Genomic DNA, 24,755 nt, shown 5'->3' with positions numbered 1-24,755 from the left:
AACTCTGGGAAGTGACGCTCAGCGCAGGAGAGGCGGCAGACTGACAGTAACTGGTCACGACAACAACAGGAGTGGAGTTGGTGACTTTGGGAGTTGAGGAGGTTTGATTAACGTAGGCGAGTGAAACTTTTTGTGAGAACGAGGAGTCGGGTTGAAATGTAACGGTGTTGCCGTTGCTGAATTCCGAGCTCGGTGTTTGCGCGGGGATGAGGAGTTGTTGAGCGATAGCGTTAATTGAAGCTTGCGGGAGAGGTTTTGTGACAGGTGTGAGAGTAGTCTGGGCAGTCTGGGTTTGAACAGTTGTCGTAGTTGTGTTAGTAGACTGGTGTTGTGGTTGAATTGTGCTTCTTTCTTTGACTTGCTCGAGGACACTCTCGAATTCGCGGAGCTGTTCGAGGGTTGTTGAGCTGACTTGATTTGGAACATCGATCGGAGTATTGATGAGCGTTTCAGGCCTTGATTGTGGTATCCTGGGTGTTGTTAAAACTGCCTGGATAGTACCAGTGAGATTTTGTTGTCTGAGTGGTGCCCTGATGATGTTGAGTTTGACTACCGGTGTTCTGTTTCCGGCGAGAGAGTTGGCGGGTGATATTGTGGGAATGATGCTAAGTTGGCTGGGATTGGTGGTGGATATGGTGACGGGGATCTTGTGCGTGTAGATAACACCGGGCGAAGCATTTTGCATGCTTTGCACGAGTTGCGTGAGCGTCTGTGTCGCGGTAGGAGTTGAGTTGGTACAGGCTGCCGCCGAGCTCTGGACAATATTAAGAATTTGTCGGCCGGTGGAGACTTGGAGATTTGGAACAACACCCGCCACCGACTGTATGCTTATCCCGGCGTTGACTTGCGTGCTGGGAACCGATGTTTGCACGGCTTTCGACAAGTTGCTTGTCTTTTGTTGAATACTCGTGGGTTGCATAAGCGTCTCGGTCGTGGAAGAGGCGGCGACAGTGGTGGTATCTGTGGAAAGGGTGTAAATTGTTTTGCCGAAGGCATGTTGAAATTTCGGCAACCCGGTGTTCTGACTAGCTTGGGAGGTAGTCTTGATTGGCGCGAGCCTATCGTAGCTATTGCGATTGGTGGCGCCAGAGGATTCGGAAGTACGTTGCGCTTGTCTGGAGAAGCCGACGCTTCCGTCATCGAGGTTTTGCAGCGTCAAGACATTTCTCGGACTCGAGAGTGCGTTTGGATTGACCGAGGCTAGTTGATAAGTACCGTCAGGTTTGCAAACAATCTGCAGCTGCTCAGCGCCAATGGGAACGGAGGTAGCTGTTGTTGTTGTCGAGGGCGAAGGTGACTTTTTCGGCGACTGACACTGACCTGATCGCTGATTGATAGTAATCGGTCGCGGACTGTCGGGCTCGAGAGTTGAAGCGTTGGTCGAGTCGGCTGGAGATGCGTCCGGAGGTTGGTTCGCCTCATCGCCGACGTCGTGCAAAGAGGACGACCTCGGTGGAGGGGTCTGACCTGCCGGGCTCATTCCCACACCGCTGTCGTGACCACCCGAGGAAGGTGTACCAGGTAACTGAATGTTGCCTGCTATGCTGGAAGTCCGATTTCTCGGTGGTGTGTTACCGCTATTGCCCGACACGGAGTTCGGGCTCGGTGGAATATTTCTGGAAAGTTGTACGACGTTAACCGTGGACTGAACCCTAGGAGGCACCATCATGTCCAGCGAGTTCAGCCCAGGCACATTTTTCGCCAGTATGTCAGAATCCCTAACCGCCTGTGCAAGAATATCGAACTTGGTCTTACCCAAGTTGGACTTGACGGAACAGGCGCGCCCGCGTCCGTCGATGGATCCCGCGCTGCTGTTGACACTGCCGTTCCTCTTCTTCTGGTACGTTATGATTGATTTCTTGTTCTGGGCAAAAGGCAGAGTTTTCTGAATATTCAACAACTTGGTGGAGAGGTCGCTTCTGCTGATCTGCTTTTTCGACGCCTTGCTCTTTTTCTTCTCCGACTCGTCAGCCCTCGTGAGAACGATCTTTGGATTTAAGTTTAATGTACTGAGCATAGGAGCAAACTTGGTGGGACTATTCGAGTTGTCGCTCATGTTATTGTTGTCTTTACTCTTATTTAACAGATTTTTCTGCAGGATTTGTGTGATCCTCGGTTTCTTGGAATTCTTCGGCCTGAACATTCTCAGCGACTTGAGAACTGCCGGGTCACTCCTCTTCTCGGTGATGATGAGCGGTGCCGCCGCTGTGTAAGCCGAGCCTTTGATAGTCTCTCGCCGATTTTCGTCGAGGTCAGCTGAGAAGAGGGTGATAATGTCGTTGCTGCTAACGTCGGAACCGCTCACGTCTTCCGCGGGATGCCGAATTGTTTCGTTAACTAACATGTGAAAATGTGAGACCGTTTCCACAGTCAATTTCGATTTGCCGCGCTTTTTACTATTCTCCTTGCCACAAGGTTTGTTCGGTTTTTTCGATTCTTGTCTAAATCCGTCGCTGCCTAAACTATCGGTCTGACTGTCCTGAGTATTGGTGTCGCTATCCGAGACCGAGATGTTCGTATTTCGAAAATGTTTTTCTTTATTTTCAGCACTGTCGTAATCACTCTCCGACGATACCAATCTGTGAACCTTTCTTGGTCGGCCCGGTCTTTTTCTAACCGGGATAAGACTCTCGCTGTCGGAATCCGTGGTGTCATCCAAACTGCGCCTCGCTGTGCCCCGCTTGTAATTACCAGCCGGCTGAAAGCTTCCAAATTGTTCTGAAGTGTCGGAAGGAATGTCGGCCCACTGCTCATAACCCTTCTCAATGCCGAAAAATTCATCCTTGGACTCTTCTTCAGATGGCCAGTCCTTGAACTGTGAGTAGTCGATGTTGAGATACTTGAGCTCTTTGTTCGTATTTCGCATCTCCTCTGCATTCTCAAGATATCGCTCACAGAGAGCGTTCAGCTCCTTCCAGTCCAAGACCCAACTGAGCATGTGATACCTGGGACTGCTGAGCACTACGGCTAAATCGTCGCAAAGCTGGGCCGACAAGCCCAGTTTCTCCGCATCCAATACTTGATTTGGCACTGTTTTTTCGTCGTAATTGGCCGAGCCCGTGACCGCCTCACCCTTAATCAAAATCAATGCATCTAGAGTCCTCTCGATATTTGCCACCTCCGGCGACTTGATGGGCGGCAATTCAATACCCGTAAATTCGCCGCAATTGAAACAAAGTTGACCGACTGGCCCACTCGCAGAGGGATCTCTCTTCGGATGCAGATGACACTTTTCGGTTCCCAGGCCCTCGTTTTTGAGAGAGGACGTGAGAATGGACTTGAGTATCTCGTCCGTGTGCTGGAAGCTCTTGCTCGATCCACTTTGGAATTCAATGTTCTTCCTTATCGCTTGAGCAGTGGTAGTTGCACACATCGAAGACAAGGTAGCGGACAGCGTTGACGATACAACGGTGCTGCTCTCCACCTTGTTGATTTCAACATCATCCTCCGAAGGGCTCATTCTCTCCTCTTTGATATCACTCAACGGACTGTCGGGCGTGTCCTGAAACCTGTCGATTTCATCATCAAACTCCTGCTTGATTTTTCCACAGGCGATTGCAATCGCTCTTATTCTGTCGTAACACTCTCGTGTGGGATGTAAGGAAAATGCTGTCAATACGCATTCTCTTGCTATGCCAATATTACTAACAACAAAGTCGGCTAATTTTAAGAATTGCACACTCAATCGCTTGGCCGTCTCCCGAGCTTTCTCCTTGTCCGACTTTGCTTTTTGACTCTCCAATTCGTTCATATCCGTCGTTAGAGCTCTGATGTAAAGTTCAATGACGAGAGGCTTCACGCTGTCTCCAAACTGCAATGAAAAAAAAATTATTAGTAGACGATTTCAAATTCCCGGTCATTTCACGGTTTTTCCAAGTCGAATTTTTCAATTTTCCCGGTTAACTAAAAGTAACATATTCATATTTGTCGGAAAACGCAAAAATTTATTTTAAAAGCATCATGTTCATTGTAAACATCTTTTTGACACGACAGAGCAAAAAATGGAAAAATAAGTGAATTTTTAAATAAAATTATGAATATTCAATTAGAATAGTGGAATTTTAAACCAATAAGATTAATTTTCAAACAAAAAGATGAATTTTTGTAACCAAAAAATACAATTTTTCAATAAAATACATGAATTTTAACGATATAGTTGAATTTTCAATTAAAGTAGGCAAGTTTTTACCAAATAGTCGAATTCGGAACTTAAAAAAAATCCATTTTCAACAAACAAAAAATCATTTTTAATAAAAAAGATAAATTTTCAACCAAAACTTAATTAATTAAATTTTAAGTTTAAAAAATGCATGTTCAATCAAAACATACGTATTTACAACTGAAAACCATAATTTTTCAACCAAATAAATCAATTTTTAATCAATATCATCAATATTTAATAAAAATATTAATTTTTACCAAAAATGTTTCTTTTTTAACAAAGTACATTTATTTCTAACCTGAAAGATAAACTTCCAATACAATTGTGGATATGTAACCGGAATACTTGAATTTTCAACCAAAAAGAAGAAATTTATACAATGAGATAAATTTTCAAAGAAAAAAAGTCGATTTTCTACCAAACAAGGATTTTTTTTTTAAAAACTGAATACGTAAATTTTCAATGAAAGAAAGAAATGTTAAATTAAAGAAAAATTAACTACAAAAGGGTCAATGTTAAAAAGTGGAACAGTTAAATTGTCAATTGGAAAAGTTTAACTTTCAACAAAACTGATGAATATTTTCAACTAAAATTGTAAGCCTTCAGCTCGAAAAGTTGAATTTTATACCTACCAAAAAGATTAATTTTCTACAAAAAAGATGAATTTTCCTCAAATTACATGAATTTTTAAAGATAGGTTTAATTTTTGAATAAAAAATATCAATTTTCATCCAAAGATAGAATAGTTCAATTTTCCGTTAAAAATATAGTTCTTAATAAAAAAATCGGACTTAAACAAAAATATTTGAATTTTCAGTAAAAAATTCCTTTTCATTCAAAGAAAAACAAGTTTTTAATCAAATATCTCATTTTTTAATCAAAGGAATGAATTATAATGATGAATATTTAACTGGAATAATTAATTTTGAACGAAACAGAAGAATTTTTAAACAAGGATATTAACTTTCGAAGAAAAAAATTATTTTCTACAAAAAAAGTCGATTTTCTATGAAATATAAAAATTTCAATTTAAAAAGACAAATTTACACTATAATTGTTAACTTTCAACGAAACTGATGTCAGAAAAATTGCTTTTCTGAATTGTCTGAAAATATTGTCAGAAATTGTCAGAAAAATAGCTTTATGCTGGAATAGAAAATTGATTTTCAACGTAATTAATTAAATGTTAAATCAAAAAATTATTGTTCAGCTAAAAAATACGTATTTACAACTAAAAATATAATTTTTCAACTAAAAGAATGAATTTTTAAACAATATGACCAATATGTAACAAAAATATTAATTTTCACCAGAACAGTTTCTTTTTTTCTTCTTTTTTTTTAACATAAGAGTTTAGCTTTTAAACGCAAGTAGTTGAATTTTCAAGAAAAGAAGGAAAATTCCCAACTAAACGAAAAATTTTTTTAAAAAATATTGCAACTCAGAAATATTTCCTCTTTGAAATACTACTTTTACTCTAAAAACTACTTGATGTACTTTCTTTTGATAAAATTTAGAAGACAAAACTTTTAAATTATGACGAATTTTGACTTGGAACCGGGATTTTTTAAATCTCGTTTCTTTTAAATCCCAGTTATAATTCTTTAAAAAATTCCCTGTTACAAGTAAATAAAGTAGAAATCACTTTTCCAAATTGACCAAAATGATTAAAATAATGGAAATTTGAAGTTTTCTACGATCAGAAGTAAATTCTCGGTTGATTGAGTCCCGGTCAAGTCACCACCCTGGTATGTCTACTAAAGTATTCAAATGATACTTACGTGCTTCATAAGTACACCGCACACGATATAAATATGTTGAGCACTCTCGGCAGGCTCGATTAACTTGCGAATCATTCCCGGCAATGTGGATGCATTGTCTTTTAATTTTGAATGCAGCAAGGCCCAAGAGTTCAGTATTTGTTCAAGCGTATGTGCACCGGTATCACAAACAGGGCGGACCATGCCTACGGTCACGAGGTACTGCACGACTAATTCAGCAGCTTTTGTAGAATTTTTCCAAACTCTTGCCGTGCCATATTTGGTGGGTCTCTCACCGCTCAGTCTCTGGACGAGTTCTAGCCCATCTTCTAGGTCCATTAATGTTAACTGTGCAAAAGCAAGGTTCATTTTCATCAGTTGTTTATTTATTCTTTAAATAAGCAATTTTAAAGGACAGGCAAAAGTATTTTGAAGAAAGAATATAAAGATGGGAGTTACTCACTTGAGCGAATATGTCTTGGGTGCGCTTCAGTTTGAATAAGAGAACAATGTACACGTCAATCATATATTGAACGTGGTGAACTTCTGAGACAGAACGCAGCCCATCGCTTCTTCTGAGCGTACGAACACATGCAGCGGCGAGGTTGACCGCTATGTCCTCACAGCGCTCCTCGCAGAGTATTTTCAACCTCATCGTCAATAACTCACCTTTTTCCGAACAGCAGAACTCTGTAACATGCATCGACATTATGAGAAATATGGTTACATTTACTATTTTTTTTATGGTGAATTATTTTTATTTCAAGGAAGCGCCAGCAAGGTGGTCACTCGATTTGAAAAAAAATTCCAGGCTATTTTCCGGTCAAAAATTATATTTTTCCCGGCTGACTTTTAAGCCTTTATGTTAATAACTATTTACAAATCATTTTTTTCTGACATGAATTTGGAAAAGAATTAGGCATTTAAAATCTTCAGGGTAAAATATATTATGTAAATTATTGCAACGGCAATTTCAGATTGCACAGCCCAAAATACTCTCAAAACAGTTCATTCCTAGGATTTCAAGTAGGAATATATTGCATTTTGAACAAACTATTTCAATTTTCAAGGAAAAAATATGAATTTTCAACACGAGTTGAATTTTCTAGTCAAAAAGTCAAATGTTTTAGAAAAAATTCTACTTTTGAACCCGAAAAGGGGAATTTTCAACCAACGGAGATAAATCTTCAAACAAACGGTTGTATTTTCAATGTACGAAGACGAATCGTCAACCAAATAATGGAATTTTCAAACAAGAAACATTAAACTTCAAACAAATAGTTGAATTTCCAAGCCAAAAAATATTACTTTTAGAGGACAGATACATTTTCATCGAAGAAAGATGAATTTTAAACTAAAAAAATTTCAATCTATAAGAATTAAATTTTTCTTCCAAAAAGGTAATGTTGAAAAAAATAATTCAATATTTAAACTAATAATAGAATTTTTAACCAGAAGAGATAGATTATGCACCAAAAAGATATTGGTAGACTTTTCGATTTAAAAAAATTCATCTTCAACAAAAAAAGATGCATTTTCTACTAAAAGATGAACTTTCAATCCAAAAAGACAGATGTCCAACGCAGAATGAAGAAATATTGAATTTTCAATTTAAATATTGAATTTTTAACAAAGAAATTGAATATTCGACAAGATAATTAAAATTTCCACAAAATAGTAGAATTTTTAACCAAGAGATGAATTCTGAGGAAAATACAGTCAAAGTCGGACATAGCGCGCCCGGAGATAGTAATTCGGAGAATTGAAGCCGCTTCACGACTATGGTTGTGAGGAGCTGCGGGGAGCGTGCGGTGCTCACTTATGCGTGACAAGACAAAGCCTGTTTATACGTTCAAAGTTAGAATATCTCCGATTGCATTCGGTTATGTCAGGTTCATGGTCATCCACAAAACCGCGATTATTTGCGAGTTTTAAAGTAGTTGCATTTTCAACCAAATAGTTGAATTATCAAGACAAAAAAGATTAATTTTCCATACAAAAAAGAACTGATTTCCCATTCAAAACAACGAATGTTCAACAAAATAGTTGAGTTCCCAACCAAATAATGAAAATATTAAAATTTTAACCGGAAGACGATAAATTATGCATCAAAAAGATAAGTGTAGGCTTTTCGAATGAAAAAAATGCATCTTCAACTAAAAAGACGGATTTTCTACCGGGAAAGACGAAAAATATTGAATTTTCTACTTGAAAAATTACTTTTTAACAAAATAGTGGAATATTCAACAAAATAAGGAAATTTTAAAACAAATAGTAGAATTTTTAACCAAAAGAGATGACTTTTGAGGAAAATAGTTGCATTTTCAACTAAAAAGTTGACTTTTCGAACAAAACAAAAAAAAGAAGAATTTTCCATAGAAAAAGAACTGATTTTCTGTCCAAAAAGACGAATGTTCAACAAAACAGTTGAATTTTCACCAAAAAATATAACTTTTTAACATCATAGTTGAATTTTCAACAAAATAATGAAATTTTCCATTAAATATTAGAATTTTAACCCAAAGGCGATAAATTCTGGACCAAAAATATTATACTAGATCTTTTAATTAAAACAATACACTTTTAACCATAAAATAATAATTTTCAACAACAAAATGTTAATTTTCAATCAAATAGGAAGGATTTACTATAAAAAATATGAACGTTCAACAAAACAGTTGAAATTTTGACCAAAGCAAATGAATATTTTCCACCAAAAAAATATGTATTTTTAACAAAATAGTTCATTTTTTAACATAATAATTAAATTTTCAACCAAATATTAGAATTTTTAACAAAAAGAGATGAATTCTGAGCCAAAAATACAATAGTAGAGTTTTCAATGTAAAATAATTCACTTTCAACGAATTATTAGCAATTAATTATATAAGATTAGGTCACCCTTGTAAATACCGTGTTAAATATCTGAAAAAGTTTTCGTTTTCAAATATAAAACAAGCTTTAGTATATGGACCAATCATTAATTTAAAAATAGATATTTTACGGCGATTTTTGGTGACTCTGAACAAATTAGTTCAAAACACATTTTTTTCGACGAGCCATACGATATGTATTGCAAAATTAAAAACAAATATGAAAAATTCCAGGTTTTCGAAAAAATTCCTGACATGGCAATGATTTGAACACTTTAGTGATATAATGGTTTTCTTAAACGAAAAAAGTTCATGAAGGTTCAAGTATAAATAAGTTACTCTACTATCCGCTAGAAAAGTCGAGTCGTCTGGCTTTGATTTTAAAAAAGCAGATAAAACAAAATGGTAACTTAATAAGTAAATAATCATTTTAGAGCTAAGTTTTGTACAATGTCAACGAGCCTGAAAGCAATGAGCCAAGAAACTTTTCATAGCTTATACACATAAAAATCTCATAAAAATAAACTGACAATGACAATAAACTTTTAAGCACAGTTTTTTATTGCAAAAAAAAGGAAAACTCCGAGAAATCTTACGAATCTACTTTAAACATTTATGAACCAAATCCCTTTAGAAAGTTTTCAAAATATAACGAATTCTTTGATTTTTTTTAACGTAGATATACAACCATAATCTATCATTCTTTTCTATTCCTAAAAAGTACTCATATCGCAATTTGTACGAAGAATAAAACAATTACACACTTTTTATGAATCGTAAATGATTACAGATAGTTAATTACATTGAACACGGCTGTATATTTATACACAAATACCAAAGGCAATTGGTTGAGAAACTTCTTCAAATTATTATTTCCTCATTAAGCTAACATATTTTTAATTCACTTTTTAATATTTAAGCCAGCAGACTCGAATTTCCTCATCGATAGTAGCCGTAACTTGTATTCTGTTTAAAAAACACGACATTAGGATAATAAAAACGATATTATCTGATTATTTTTCATTTCTGAACGCTTTACAGTCAGCTAATGCTTATTTTAATTTACCGCATTTTAGTGCAATTCCTTTATAAACGATTTTTTTATTTGCCGATGATGTTCTATCACGCAAAATAAATAATCCTCGAAACACACAAATTGACGGTCATTTCTCGAAGTTTTCCGGTCTAAAAATTCCCGATTCTCTGGTCGAGTGGACACCCCATGACTTAATAAACCAGTCGAAATATTTAAGAGCCAAAATGGAAATCAAAAGGGGCATTCCATAATAAATTGTCTAGGTGTCGTTGCGACATGACTTCAAAATAATGTTATATTGGTTTGAATTTAACTATTTATAAACGTTAATATTTGATTCCATTTGTAAAAATTATTTTTAAAGAATGGTATGCACTGAAAAAATGGTGGGTGTTGCATGAGGTAACAATATATTTTTATTTCGAATATCTGCTAAGATGTAGATAGAAAAAATATATCATTTTCAGGTTATCTTTAGATGGCGAAACTCTACGCAATCGATCAAATTTTCCTGAATTGACCTCGTCCAGTTTTTATTTTAAACTAATTTGAAAATCACGTAAAGATTAATCCTGTATTAGTTGATTTCCTTATTATGTGTATAGAATTTTTAATTAAAAACTTTGTTCAATTTCATCATGTAAAAATCAGGGTGGAAAATAATTTCCCCGTCATTTCCCAGTTTTTTCCCGGTTCGCAAACATTTTTCACGGTCAATCAGATTTTAAAAATGGAACACTAAAGCTAAAAAAATTTTCGCGTGAGGTAATAAAAACTGAGCTGCAAATGAAAGCACTCAAAGCGAAACTCTTAAAACTTATATAATTTTGAGGAATTTTAGTCTAGAAACATCAAATATTGAAGAATTGAAAAAATGTTAACTGAATACTTCTTAAATTAGAAATTCAATTATTTTCTTTTTAAATAGTTTAAAACATCCTTGGAAGGCTTCAAAATTTGATTTCAAAATCTTGAGAATTTTTTCTCCAATTTTCATAAAATCCTGTAAATTTTAGAAAATTTCTTTAGAATTTGGATGTATAAATAACATTTGAACATTTATTATTGGTAGGGGAAATTTGAGTAATTTTAAGAGACATGTAGAAGTTTTGAAAAGATTCAAACTTAATTTAAAACTTGAAATGATAGCCTAATATAGAACAAAATGTAGATTTTTGATGATTTTAAACAAAAAATTAGATTCTTTTTAAGAATTGTGAAAGGCTTCATTTTGAAAAAATTATTTTCAGATAATATTTTAAAAGCTTTCCAAATATTTAAACACATTTTTCAAAAAATATTGTAGAAGATTTTAAGAAAACTTTTAAAATTTGCATGATAATTTTTAACCCTTTTAAAACTCCTAAATATCTATTAAAACTACTCAAATTTTTTCTACAAATGGTCATTTGTAAATTATACATCCAAATTTAAAAATTTCACTCACGAATTAAGCATTTTTCAAATACAACAATAAAAAATTGTACCGTTCAAAGTTTAAAGGCTCTTCGAAATTTTAACGATTCCAGGTTTTTTATGTCAAAAGATTCAGTTTACTTGTCTTAAATAAAAATTAAAATATTGCTAAATATTCAATAATTAATCTTTTTTTTAATTAAAAATTTCAAATGGAATGGTTAAAAACCGCATATTCTAGACTGAAACAATATTTTAAATTTAATCAGTTCCTTTAATTAAGAATATATTATTATGAAGTTATTTTTAAGTTGAAAATAGTTTATAAAATTTCAGACACACGCATTTAAAAATTCTTTAAATTAAAAATGTAAGCTTATGAATACAAATTTTATATGGAAAATTTTTAAAGTAAAAAAATTTTGAAATACACATTGTAAGCTAAATAATAGCATAATTGAAAAACATAACAATTCAACTAATTATTTAAAAACTATTGAAATCGAACGTGGACAGATTTTTCTTCTACAAATTTGCAACATTGTCGGTAAAAAAAATTCACTGCCATTTCCCGGTTTCTAAAAATTCCCGGTTTCCCGGTCCAGAAGCCACCCTGAAAAATCGTACTACACTATTTTTCATTTAACAATCAAGCATACTTATGAAAATATAATGGTAATTAAAGAAACTTATACCTTAAGAGTAATTGCATACATCTATTTCTATAATGTGCAAAGAATAAAAATAAGATTTTATTTTTAAGAAAACTTTCCAATTTAACAAAATTATTTAGATTGAAATGTAAAGTAATCGAATTTTAAGATCTAACTTCACTCATATTGTTGTTTCGTACCGGTTTTAAATGAAAACCGGCTGAGGGTCCATTGACAAATTTGATCAGGTCTGTGGAGTTTCATCATCTGACGATATCCTCTTCTCTGAATTACTGGTTTATTCAGGAATTTAGAACATTTTCAGGTCATTTCTCTAAATTCCTCAAGAGTTTTAGATATTTAGAAAAATTTGAAATTTAAACTTAAAATTCGTTTTTACCTTGTTTTATAATTCAATAAGAGGTTAAAATAAATATATATCAAAACAGTTTAATTAAAAAGATTTGTTATCTTGAATAAACAATTTTTATATATTTTTAATTAATTTTATAAAAAAAAACATAAATTCTTTTTGAAAGTACATTGTTCCAAGACATAAATAATTCATACTTTTTTATTTAATTAACAGAAAGTTCCGGTTCAATAAAAACGGTTAAAGTTATATATTTAAGTATGTGAAAAAAAAACGTTTAGATAGAAACTTAAAAACCGCCGATGAACTTTCTATAAACGTATGTTTGTACTTGATACGCAAATTTGTGCATCCTTTAATGGATCTGAATTGTAATAAATTAAATCCAATCAACTTTAAAGAGCCATTCAAAAAGTATGAAATACCTTTTCCTGCAGCCCTCCCTCGTCGAAACTAGAGGGCGTTACATACTTTTGAAATGACCCTCAATGTACTTCAATTTCAAAATATAAACAAATTATAAAGTAAAATAAAATCGTGATTTTCCTAAATCCCTAAGATAAAGGTATGTAACTCTAAACTTTTCATGAAAATTATTAATATTATGGAAATTTTATTAGTTTTACATAATACTAACGGAAAAAGATAAAGTTAAAAACGTCAAAATTTGACATTACGAAGCAGTATTTCGTAATAACTTTTACCACCCAATAGTACTGAAATTAAAATATAATTGCTTCCTCGTGCAGAGGGAGTTTTGTAATGAGATAACTTATAAAATCTACTTTTTTTTTGCATATTCCAATATAATTCGACCCAAGGAGTTCGAGAACGACATTTAAACAAAATGTGCATTTTAATCGAGGAAAAAAATTCCCGCTCATTTTCGGGTTCGCTGAATAATTTACATGTCTAAAATGGAAGCTTCTGACATTTTTTAATTGAACAATTTTGAATTAAATGCCCTGAAACTGCAAAGTTTTTAATTTAAACTTTATAAATTGAACAGTTCAAAGATTAGTGTTAAATATGTCTCTTCCAATTCAGAAATAATTGAAAACAGAAATTTCCTACCTTCCCAGAAAAAACAAGTAATTGAACCGAAAATATTTGAATCGGAGAGTTTAAGAATGCAGATTGATGCGAATTAAATTAACCATAAATGCCCACCGCCAATTCAGGCAAATTTCGATAAATTATTTTTCTATTTTTGAAATCGGAACCGTGGAAACGAAATTTGCCAGCTGAATTTATTATATTTTAGATAAATTAGTCAATCTCGTCATTCTTAAGTTTTCCTATTCAAATAATTTCCATTCAATCGATTGTTGTTTCCTGGATTCCAGCGCAATAAAAATGTTAAAAATAAAAAATTATTCTTTCTCCAATTCACAAAATATTAAAAACTAAAATCTCCTCCGTTCCAACTCTATAAAAAACTTAAAAATATAAAACTTCACTCTACAAATACAAAAAATAAAATCATAAAATTTCATCGTGTACCTCATCCAATTAAGAAAAAAATGAAATACGAAAATCTCTACCATTTATTTTAAAATTAGAATTGTGAAGTTCAAACGTTTTGTTTTACACATAAATCATTTTATATTGAATTATTTTAGTTTTAGGACGTTTCAAATTCATAATTTTTGTAATTTTTATTTATACATCAGAATTTAATACCTTCCCTTTTAAACTAAAAAATTTTCAAATTGAACAATTAAAATTGTAACGTTAAAAAATTAAATTTAGCACTGTGAAATTTGAACGATTTAAGGCTTTCAATTTTAAACAATACAGTTTTAAATTGTTTAAGTTTTAATACGAAGTGGCTATTTCGCAATCCCAAAATCTCACAGACAGGGCTCAGAGGTGGTTCTAACCACCGCTGTTGGGTGGCGCAAAATCCATAAAGCGAATTTTAAATTTCATTATACATTGTTATTATCACAAAGTATAAAACACTTCAATTAAAAAAAAATAATAATAAAAATGTATTCTCAGGTCCGAATCCATTTAAAATCATACAGACAAACAATGCAACTTCAAGTTAAAGAATCATTTGCCTCTTAAATATGTTGCTCATTGAAGACATTAGTAAGAGGTATTTTTAGCGAACTTTTAAAAATAAGCAGTGTTTTCTTAGAATGTTGTAAAATATATCGCTGCCTTGAAAAAATTTTTTATTCAATTTTTCGAGGAAAAAAATTCTCATGGCCCCAAAAATGGTTTAAACCAGAAAACACTAATACATTGTCTCTCTTATAGAATTAAACATTTAACAAATAAAAAATAAAAACGTTGAGTATTTCAGAAAATCTGGAAGGAAAATTTATATCTATCAAGGAAAAACGTATAAATGCTTAAAAAAAGAATTGGTAAATCTTTTTAATGAAAACTTAAAAATTCAAATACTCATAACTTAAAATTATTTTTTTCACAAATCGGGAAAATATTTACATCTATCTTCATTTTCTCTGAAACATAACATATTTTGTTTGCCAAGAGATTGTAAGATTTCAAGTTGACCTCTGGCCTGGAAGGAAAAAGTTTTCCATGGTTTTTAGAATTGAAATTATATTAACATTCAAGTCTTATGAAAGAAGTAAGTTTAACACTTACAAAAAACAATTATTTTACCAAAAGTTTTTTTAATTGAATTGTCTCGCTTCTTACTTAGTTTTAAGCGTTTCTGAATTATAATCAAACATGACTTATTTTTTTCGAGAAAAAAAAAACATTCCATAAAACTTTTCTCTTTACAATTTTCAAATTAGTAAATTTCTAAGTTTTCTTTAAAAATATTTATACATTCCTTTTTTTAAACATCGATAACTTCTTACTCAACTGAGATATTTAAATTTCCCTACGGGATTCTTGTAAGGTTTATCTACCCCTTTTGAAATCCTCCAAAAAATTAGAAAATCTTACAAATTACCATGTTCTCCTTAAAATAATGAAAGGCGATTTTCTCAAATACTCCACGTTTTTATGTGTTTTGTCTGTCAAATTTTTAATTCTATAAAAGAGGCATTTTATGAGTTTTATGTGGGTTAAAACATTTTTGTCACCTGACCATTTATTTTGCCTCTCTTAAAATTTAAATTTCGCACATTCGATTTTTGCGCCATGTAAAACCGGTGGTTAGAACCACATCTGCGCCCTATTTTTAGAGTTCTAAATTTCTCGGACATTTACAATCCGGTCACGTTCTCGTGACCGTCATTTTAAGACAACTTGAGAATTTACAGAGAATTTAACCTTCACCAATATTTTCTTTATCTTTAAACCTTATAATATTGTAAATTTATTTTCAAAACCCATGAATTGCAATAATCAAAGTTTCATAAAAATAAAACTACGAAAAAAGTTAGGTTTTATCGAAATTCAATATCAAAATTTCTTTATAGCCTTTGTAGCCGTTTTTAAATTAAAACTTAAAAATTAAGTAATGAAAAAATGTTAGATAAGTGTTATTAGGCCTTTATATATATAATATACATAATATGAAGCAATGGCTTTTTAAGTATTTAAGTAATATTTGTTTTTTATATTCAATACGCAGGGTGGCCGTTTTAATCGAAGAAAAAAATTCCCCGTTTTTTCCCGAAAAATTAAAAAAATCAAACTATATTCTGAACGTTTTTCCATATAAAGTAATAAACAACAAATTCAAGCAATGAACTTTAAACATGTTCAAAATTATATAATTTTAAGTAATTTTAAGCTAGACACATTAAAAATTGGAAAATAATTTTTTTAACTTAACAGCATTGAAATTAGAGATTAAATTATTTTTATTTTAAATAGTCTAAGCATCATTTAAAAGCTTTAAGATTTTATTTTAAAATCTTGCGAAATCTAGAAGCAGTGTAACATTTTTCCAAATTCAAAATAATTTTTGAATTTTTTTTCGGAACTTTTAACCATATTTCAAAATGAATTACATTTTTTCTATAACTTTTATAAAATCCTGCAAATTAAAAAAAATTTAATTTGAATTTATAAATAACAATAGAACACTTATTTTTTGTAAAAATATTAGAGTCATTTTTAGATATATTTAGAAGTTTTAAAAAGATTCGAATTAAATTAAGAACTTGAAATAATTTCGAATACTTACACCCAAATTTAAAATAAAATTTAGATTTTTTCAAACAAAAAATTTAAATTTTTTAAAGAATTGTGCATGAAATTTATTATTAAATGTGAAAGACTTCAAAAGAATAAAATTTTTTTAAAGATATTTAGGAAAATAGAAACTGATTTTTCATTTTGAAAAATTATTGTAACAGAAAGTTTAAGAAGATTTTAAGAAATTAAAAAAAATATCAAAGAGGAACATGGAAGATTTTCAGGATTTTTCTTTTTAATTTGCAGGATTTTCAAAAATTGTAGGAAACTTTCGATTAATTAAAAAATATATTTAGAAGATCTGAAAAAAAAATGTTAACACACTTCGTTTAAATTACTTGAAATAATTTCAAGTTTTTAATTAATTTTGAATCTTTTCTAAACTTCTATGTATATCTTTAATTGTTATTTCTGCGTCAAAATTTCACAATTTCACTTATAAATTAAACATTTTTTAAATAAAACAATTGCAATTTTAAAGCTAAAAGTTTAAAAATTCTTCGAAAATCTAAATATTCAAAGCTTTCTATGTAAAACAATTCAGTTTCAAATTGTTTTCTTTTAAATATTTGATTTCAATTTACTTGTCTTAAATGAACAGTGAAATATTGCTAAATATTAAATACATATTCTTTTCTACATTAAGAAATTTCAAATTAAATGGGATAAAAATAAAATTATTTAGACTCACAATATTTTAAATTTAATAAAAACCTTTAATTATGAATATATTATTATGGATTTATTTTTAAGTTGAAAATAGTAAAACGCACGTTTACATTTTTAAATCGCTAAAAAATTAATAGAAATATATTAATAAATTTCTTTATTAAATTTAACTTGAGCAGATTTTTCTTCTTAAAATTCGTAAAATTTCCGGTTTACGGTCTGGCGGCCACCCTGTTTTTTACTAAAAAATCTTCGATTTTAAAAACTTCTAAGTTTTAATTTTTGTAACCTTTAAACTGCATTTTATAATTCTTTAAATTAAAATACATGCTTAAAACTTAAAAATCTAAAATGGAACATTTTTAAAGTGAAAGATTTTCGAATTACGCATTTTAAACTAAATGACATAATAATTTATAAAAATAACAAATTGAAAAATTATTTAAAATCTCATAAAGCCTCATAAAATGCCTTTTCAAGATACGAACTGTAGTCTAACTACGTTGAACAGCCTTATTTTTATGATGAAATTTTTAAAATTGTAACAATTTTTAAACTCAGTATCAAATATTCAAGAATACTTTTGGATTACAAATATCATTTCTAAATACTAATATGGCCCTAACAAGTAGAGCATTCTTATGTTTATAATAAAGTTTTTAAAAGCATAAAATTCCTAAAACTCAGAATCAAATGTTCAAGAATATTTTTGCATTTTAAATTCTATAACTAAGTCGCATAGAATAACTAAAAATAATTGCATAAACTATAAGATTTGCTTTTCAAAACTTACGAACAAATATTTTTAAATTCTCATAAATTTTCGAAGAGCACATTCATCTAAGAAATTCTCGGTCATATTCCCGTGATCCCGGAAATATTTTCGGTTACATAAACTCTAAAACTCTATCTATCTTTGATATTTGTGAGGTTCACTAGCCTCATGTGTTTCGCTGGTGCAATTATAATTGCCTATTTAATGATTAATTTGTTCATTATAATCTACTATATAATAATAAATAACCTACTCTCCTGATTTTGATCCTCAACCCCTCCTGGATATATTTCAACGGGCGAAATTAGCTACCATCCGTATTTGCCCATAATTGCATGGCGAAATAAGCTACCGTCGGCTATTTCGCCATACACGTATGGCGAAATAGTCGCAGCCTTTTTAATATTTGATTTATGATTACTCACTTTAAAGCAAAAGTCAAATATTGCTAAATATTACAACACTGTTATTTTTTTAGTTAAAAAATTTCAAACTGACTTGTTTAAAAAATGTAATATTTTAGACTAAACAATATTTAAATAGGATTTGACATGTAATAAAAGGATTTAATGATTAATCTATTAATTTGCAATTATTTTTAAATTGAAACCCGTTTATAAAGTTTCAGTAGGACGTTTAAATTTTAACTACTAGACATTAAAGTTGAAACTGTTCAATTTTTAACGTTAAAATTTGTAAATTGTTCAATTTTGAACAGATTCCAGATCGTCTTGTAAAATCAATTACTGTTCAATTTTTAACATTCGAATTACAATTCAGTTTTGAAACTCATTAATCAATGTAATTTACAGTTGACTAACTTAAAACGTTTTTATAATAAATTAAAATATAGAACCTCAAATAAAAAAAAATAAAAAATAAAAAAAATAAAAAACATTTAATGTAAAATAGGTGTCAGAATTACCTATTATAAAATGAATTATTTTATCACTGAAAAACTTTATATTTAAAAAAATTTTTAATCGAACTTATTTTAAATTGCACTACATCAGGTGGTATGATTTTTTTTTATATTACAAGTTTTTTATATTTCTAGAAATATGTAATATTCCCAATCAAAAAATAAATTCACCGCCATTTCCCGGTTCATTTGCCCAAATTTCCCAAATAGGGAATCACCCAAAAGTCTCACCTTCTTCATTTTCGGCTTCCGGTTTTCCTTGGAGTATGTTCTCCAGGGCAGGTTTTGACCATGGTTTGTCTACCAAATCCACCAGGGTTGTACACCTGGCTCCCACGGGGTGGTGCACCAGGTGATTTGCGCACCTCTGCAATGTCACGCTGAGGTGCGTCTTGGTTGCAGGTTGCAGCTTCGGCCACTCCCCACGCAATACCAATGTCAACGTGTGCCTGAAATAAAAATTAAATTGTTTAGATCTTAATGTCATCTACTCATAATCTACTTCTTGGTAAAAATTTCTTTTATCTCTTAGAACTTGATTCCTAAACTAAAATGTTGAGCAAGAAATTAGAATTGTTAATGAGCAGAATTCCTGAAAATAAAACCAAGAATCCACCGACCAAATTTGGACAACCACCATCAAATGTTTATATTGTAATTTGAAAAAAGAGAACTATTTTCCTAAAAAACGAAAAGAAAGAAATTATATTTTTAGACAAAAATAAAAAAGGGGAAAGAAAAATGAGAAGGCATCCAACGAAATTCCCTTACTTCTCTTTTTTATTTCCTTCGCCTTTTTTTTTTATTATTTGCAAATAACAATAAAAAATATTTAAGAATGTTATATTGATTATAAAAAATATTGTGATTTGATAAAAATAAAAATATGAAAGAAATAAAAAAGAGAAGGAAGGGGATTTGATTGGTTGCCTTCACATTATTCTTTCCTCTTTTTTTTATTTTGGCCTACACATTTTTTTTCTGCTTTTATCTAGTTTAAATTTCTTAAATTTTAAATTAGAATTGATACTGCCAAAAAGGATCACAGCGGTTCAGTGGTTCAATGTTAGGTATCTCATGAACAATGAACGAAAATGCTTTCGAACAGTAGAACCCTTTCTAGTTAATTGTGTGCTTAGAAATTTTATGTTATCTAGCTGTAAAAAATCGTTTGAACACTTCAGCATTTTCTACTGATAAAAATGCATCAGAAAAAAGTTAAGAAGATCAAAGATTTAAAAATGGATAAACAACAGAATTGAGAAATTCCCCTTTTTCAATTTTTTTTTAAAATATATTTTTATGCCAGCTAAACAAAAAAAAAAAGATTATAGCGTTTCCAATTGGTTTGGTGTAATTATACATTATTAGAGGGCCCTAATATACGCTACGGAATATACACGTTAATGCGCGCCGTCATTTTAGGTTCTCTTTCCACAGTTAGATGCAAATAGCACAATTATTTAATCTGTAGCGTGAGAGGTTACCCAAGCGAACACGTGTACAAACAAAAGTTATTAAATTAAACAATAATATCATGGTACTTTATTGAACTTCATTTCCAAATAAAATAATTGCACGGGAAACAATAAGACGCGTGGTCCATGCGCGTATTTGTTGAAAATTCGTCTTTTTAGGTTCAAAATTCAACTATTTTGTTAGGAAATTAAATTATTTCGATGGGAAATTCAACTACTTCCTTGAAAATTAACTTTTTTGTTAAAATTTCATCTTTTCAGGAAGAAAATTCAACATGAATTTTTTTCTGAAAAATCAACTATTTCGTTAAAAAAAAGTAATCTTTTTTTATGAATTAAACTGTGAATAATTAAAAAATAAATATTTCATTTGTTGAAAATTTAAATACTTTGTTAAGAGTTAAACTACTTTATTTAAAAAAAATGTCTGTTCATGATTAATAATTTTAGCTGAAAATTCATCGCTGCTTGAAAATGTACTTTCTCTGTTCAAAATTCTATCTTTTGGTTGAATTTAACTGTTTCTTGTTTAAAATTAAAATGCTTTTTGCCTAAAATATCAACTATTACACTTTTTGTTGAGAATTAACTTTTTTTTGTTTGAAATCCGTCTTTTTTGGTTGAATTCAGCCATGTTAAACTATATTGTTTTTATGGTTAAATAATCACCATTTCAGTTGGAAATTCGACTTTTTTGTTAAAAAATTAATCTTCCTAATTGAAAATCCATCTTTCTGGTTCACAATTCGGTAAAAATTAATCTATTTTGTTGAAAGTTGAGTATTTTAATGTTAAATATTATGAATTTGAAGCGTTGTAATTATAATTTAAAATTAGTAACAAACATTCATTTTATTTAAAAGAATTTTTTCTCCTATTTTCATGAAAAATCTCCTCATTTCCCTCGCTTTTAGGGCATTCTGGCCTGTAAAGCCAATAATATAACTATATTAAGATAGTTTTAATTTGAAGAAACAGAATGGATTTATCTTTTGCATTTAGTTCCTCGATTGAATATGTGAGCGATTTCTTCGCTGACGACGATGCTCTTCGAATCTACAAAATTAACAAATAAATAGTTTATGAAAGATTCGAAGTTGGTATCATCAAAATGAATCTATTTCAAAGTGTCTTCTTTTTTAATGTCTTGAATTTTTGTTAATTTTTCTTACAAAACAAAATGAATCGAAACCTTGTACCAAAATGGGGGAGAATGCGTCAAAATTCCCGATTTTTGGTATTATATAAGATTTTTCCCATTCAGGGGGGGGGGGGGGGGGGGGGGGGGGGGTAGGACGGATTGTGACTCCTGTAATTACTTACTTGTGGGCCCATTCTATGAGAGTTTGGATTCTCTCTGGAGGTGCCGCAGGAATAAAATTGGTGACATGCTCCCAGGCGGACAGAAGTGCATTCACCTTGTCCCCGTATTTCTTTTTGCTGTCACTCAATGTTGCTTCAAGCCCCTGAAACCAATAAATAGTTCAAGATTTAGCACAGGATCTAAAAATGTTATCCAATATAAAATACTCTTCAATCAATCATAATCTGAACCGTAATTTATAGAATTCCTTGACATTTGTTTCAACTTATAAACAAATCAATAACTGATAGTAATTCCCAGAAGGATTTACTGAAAATTATAGTTTATAACGTATACTTCTTAGATAGGGCGCATTCAAGATTATAGAAAATTATTGTATAAGAAAAACAAACATGCATTCATTTTTGTTTGAAAATAGGCATAAGAACTGCTCTTAACAAATGTAAATAAAAAAATCAGAAATAAAAACAAATAGAAATATTACAATTAATTAATTATATTCAGATTTTTATATTTATTAATTTTTTTTATATGAAGGTTTTTTCCAGATCTAACTTTTCATAGTACGGAGCCATTTAAATATTTCGCATTTTTTAAAACAATCGACTCCGAATATGTATGCAGCTTTGCGAGTTTATTACAAACAATTTTTTGTTCACTTTCTAGGGCTTCAAATAATATTTTGAATTTAAAAAGCTTTGACAATTTACATTATAAGATATTCTCAAATATTATTCTTAATATTATATTTTGAACTAAAAACTATCATTTTTCAACTAAAAATCGAATAGTTAAATTTTCAGTTAGAAAAATTAATTTCCCACAATACTAAATTTCAACCAAAATAGTGCATTTTCAACCAAAAAAATGAGCTTTTAAACAAAAAGATTAATTTTCTACCCAAAAAGACGATTTTTAACCAATTACATATATTTACAACGGAATAATTGAATTTTCAATCAATTAAAATCAAATTTTCGAACTTTCAACTGAACAATACCAATTTTTAACCTAATTGATGAATTTAAAACTAAAATTGTGAATCTTTTACTAGAACAATTACATTTTGAATCAAATTATGAATTTTCAACCAAGAAGATTAATTTATACCAAAAACGAATTTTCAACTGAAAAAGATAATTTTTTGACAAAATATTGAATAGTTAATCTTTTAGTTACCAAAATTAATGATCAACCAAGATGATGCTTTTTAAACTAAAATGATAGAATACTTAACTGGAATAATTACATTTTCAGTTTAAAAAATTATTTTACAACCAAAAAGAAAAATAAATTTAAAATCAATCTTTCAAAGTTTCGACTGAAATAGTTAAATTTACGATAAATTGATTTTCGGCCAAAGAAAAATAGAATTTTCAACCAAATTTATCATTTCCCAACCAACAAAATTTGTTTTTAACAAAAGGACGTAACATTCACATCTTGAATATTGAAAGACAAATCTAGTATTTGATATTCCAACCAAAAAATATTTCATTCAAAAACAGCTCAATTCAACCAAAAAAGACGATTTTCCAACATGATTTTGAAATTTCAACTAAAGAAATATTTTTCAGGCAAAAGAAAAATATGCAGAAAAAATGTATTTTTCAAGCGAAGATTAATTTTCTACCAAAAATAAGAGATTTTTAACCAGACACTTTAATTTTTAACTAAAAATAGCATAGTTAAATTTTCATTAAAAAAATTAAATTCAAACAAAAAAAAAACGAATTTGTACAAAATAGTTCAATACAGTAATAAAAAGCTACTTTTACTAATGAAGAATCATTGTTATTCTCTTTTATATTGCAATGCAAACAAGAAAATTAAGAAAGCCCTCGAAAAAATGTCCTGACTTAAAAAAAAATTCCTTGGCATTTCCAGATTTTTCCAGGTATCAAAAGTTCCCTGGAAACTCCACATTTCCAGGTTTTCCAGGTGGAATAAACAGAGAGTTATAGTGTATTTTATACGCAGAAACGAAAGTCGTGCTTGTTTTTGATTTTTAAAGAACAAAACAAGAAAAACATATTATGAAAAAGAAAACTCGGATTCGGGATTGAAAAATGACCACGTTCTCTTCAAGTGAGACATAATCATCTATCCAACAGAGATAACCGAGATAAGGCATGCTGCGCCTACTTGCATAATTTAGGTTATGGTCGTTATGATACTTAGGTTATGGAAAACCATAGCAGGTTTTTTTTTCTTCATTTTTAACATTTTATTAATCACTTTTGCCCCTTTTTCCAATCTCTATATTCATGTAATAAAATCTAAAGCTTTTAAAGAAAAATAAATATAATTTCCTAGTCTTTAAATGATCTATTTACAACACAAAAGTTCAATGAAAACAAATTTCTATAACAGCTTGATGTATTTTGTTTTGGTGAAAAATGTTGACATTTATTTATAAAATAAAACGTCACTCTACTATAATTTATAAAAAGCAGAAGCAAAGACTTAAAACATGAAAATGTAAATAAAATGGTAGACTATTCATTGTTAGCAATCCTCATTCAAAATGAAAAAAAATAGAGCTGGAAATAGAAAAAAATGAAACACTATAATAAAGACATAACTAATTTTTAGAATCGAGCGCTAATTTGTGAGTGCGAATTCATTAAATTTGATAAATTAGGCTGGAAGAATTTGAGAAAAATAAACATCTATTTACTGTTTACTTGGGCCGCGTGTCACTCACATTCACTCAAGATAATTTCGACATTATTTTGACCTATTTCTGGGATTACTTACATTCTGGAACATTTTTTTCAGTCGCAGTCAGTCTTCTAATTTATTTACATTTATCTTAACAAATTGTGGATTTTCCAAAAAGTCCATTGAAACTCATATAACTGCAAGCTGCAGGCGCATCATTATACGTATATATCACGAGGGTTATGACAGTGACAGGGGTGGCTTTCTTCATTATCAACGTCGTGAGGTGCTGCCCTCTGCAAGGTGAAATTTCAAATTTTCGAAGGGGCGTCGTATCGTGGTCACGATTAATGCGTAGCGCGTCAAGGGTGTATTTTAAAGGGAAGTTGGGAAATTTATATGTATATACTATCCTCCCTGGAAAAATTTCGAGTATTTTTCTTTCAAAATACCTCACTAATGTGAAAAAAGCTTTCGTTTCAAAAAGAGCTCAATTAATGTACAGTAGGGTCTGCC

At 30.5% G+C, this 24,755-nt stretch overlaps 1 protein-coding gene across 1 annotated transcript in view; it reads right to left on the bottom strand.

Moving 5' to 3' along the window:
• Positions 1 to 24,755, bottom strand: part of LOC117171597 (mucin-4) — a 118,919-nt gene that overhangs the window by 13,462 nt on the left and 80,702 nt on the right. The window contains exons 3-7 of the mRNA XM_033359043.1: positions 21,575 to 21,717; positions 19,005 to 19,222; positions 6,386 to 6,612; positions 5,944 to 6,270; positions 1 to 3,811 (exon numbers count right to left, since the gene is read on the bottom strand). The exon at positions 1 to 3,811 is cut by the window's left edge and continues 1,713 nt beyond it. Coding sequence (XP_033214934.1) covers positions 1 to 3,811; positions 5,944 to 6,270; positions 6,386 to 6,612; positions 19,005 to 19,222; positions 21,575 to 21,717 — 4,726 coding nt within the window. The remainder of the gene's footprint in view (positions 3,812 to 5,943; positions 6,271 to 6,385; positions 6,613 to 19,004; positions 19,223 to 21,574; positions 21,718 to 24,755) is intronic.

Source organism: Belonocnema kinseyi, chromosome 4, assembly GCF_010883055.1.
Source record: "Belonocnema kinseyi isolate 2016_QV_RU_SX_M_011 chromosome 4, B_treatae_v1, whole genome shotgun sequence".
Taxonomy (NCBI): domain Eukaryota; kingdom Metazoa; phylum Arthropoda; class Insecta; order Hymenoptera; family Cynipidae; genus Belonocnema; species Belonocnema kinseyi.
Note: the sequence above shows the minus strand (reverse complement) of the source record. Positions and strands in the feature narration are given on the sequence as shown.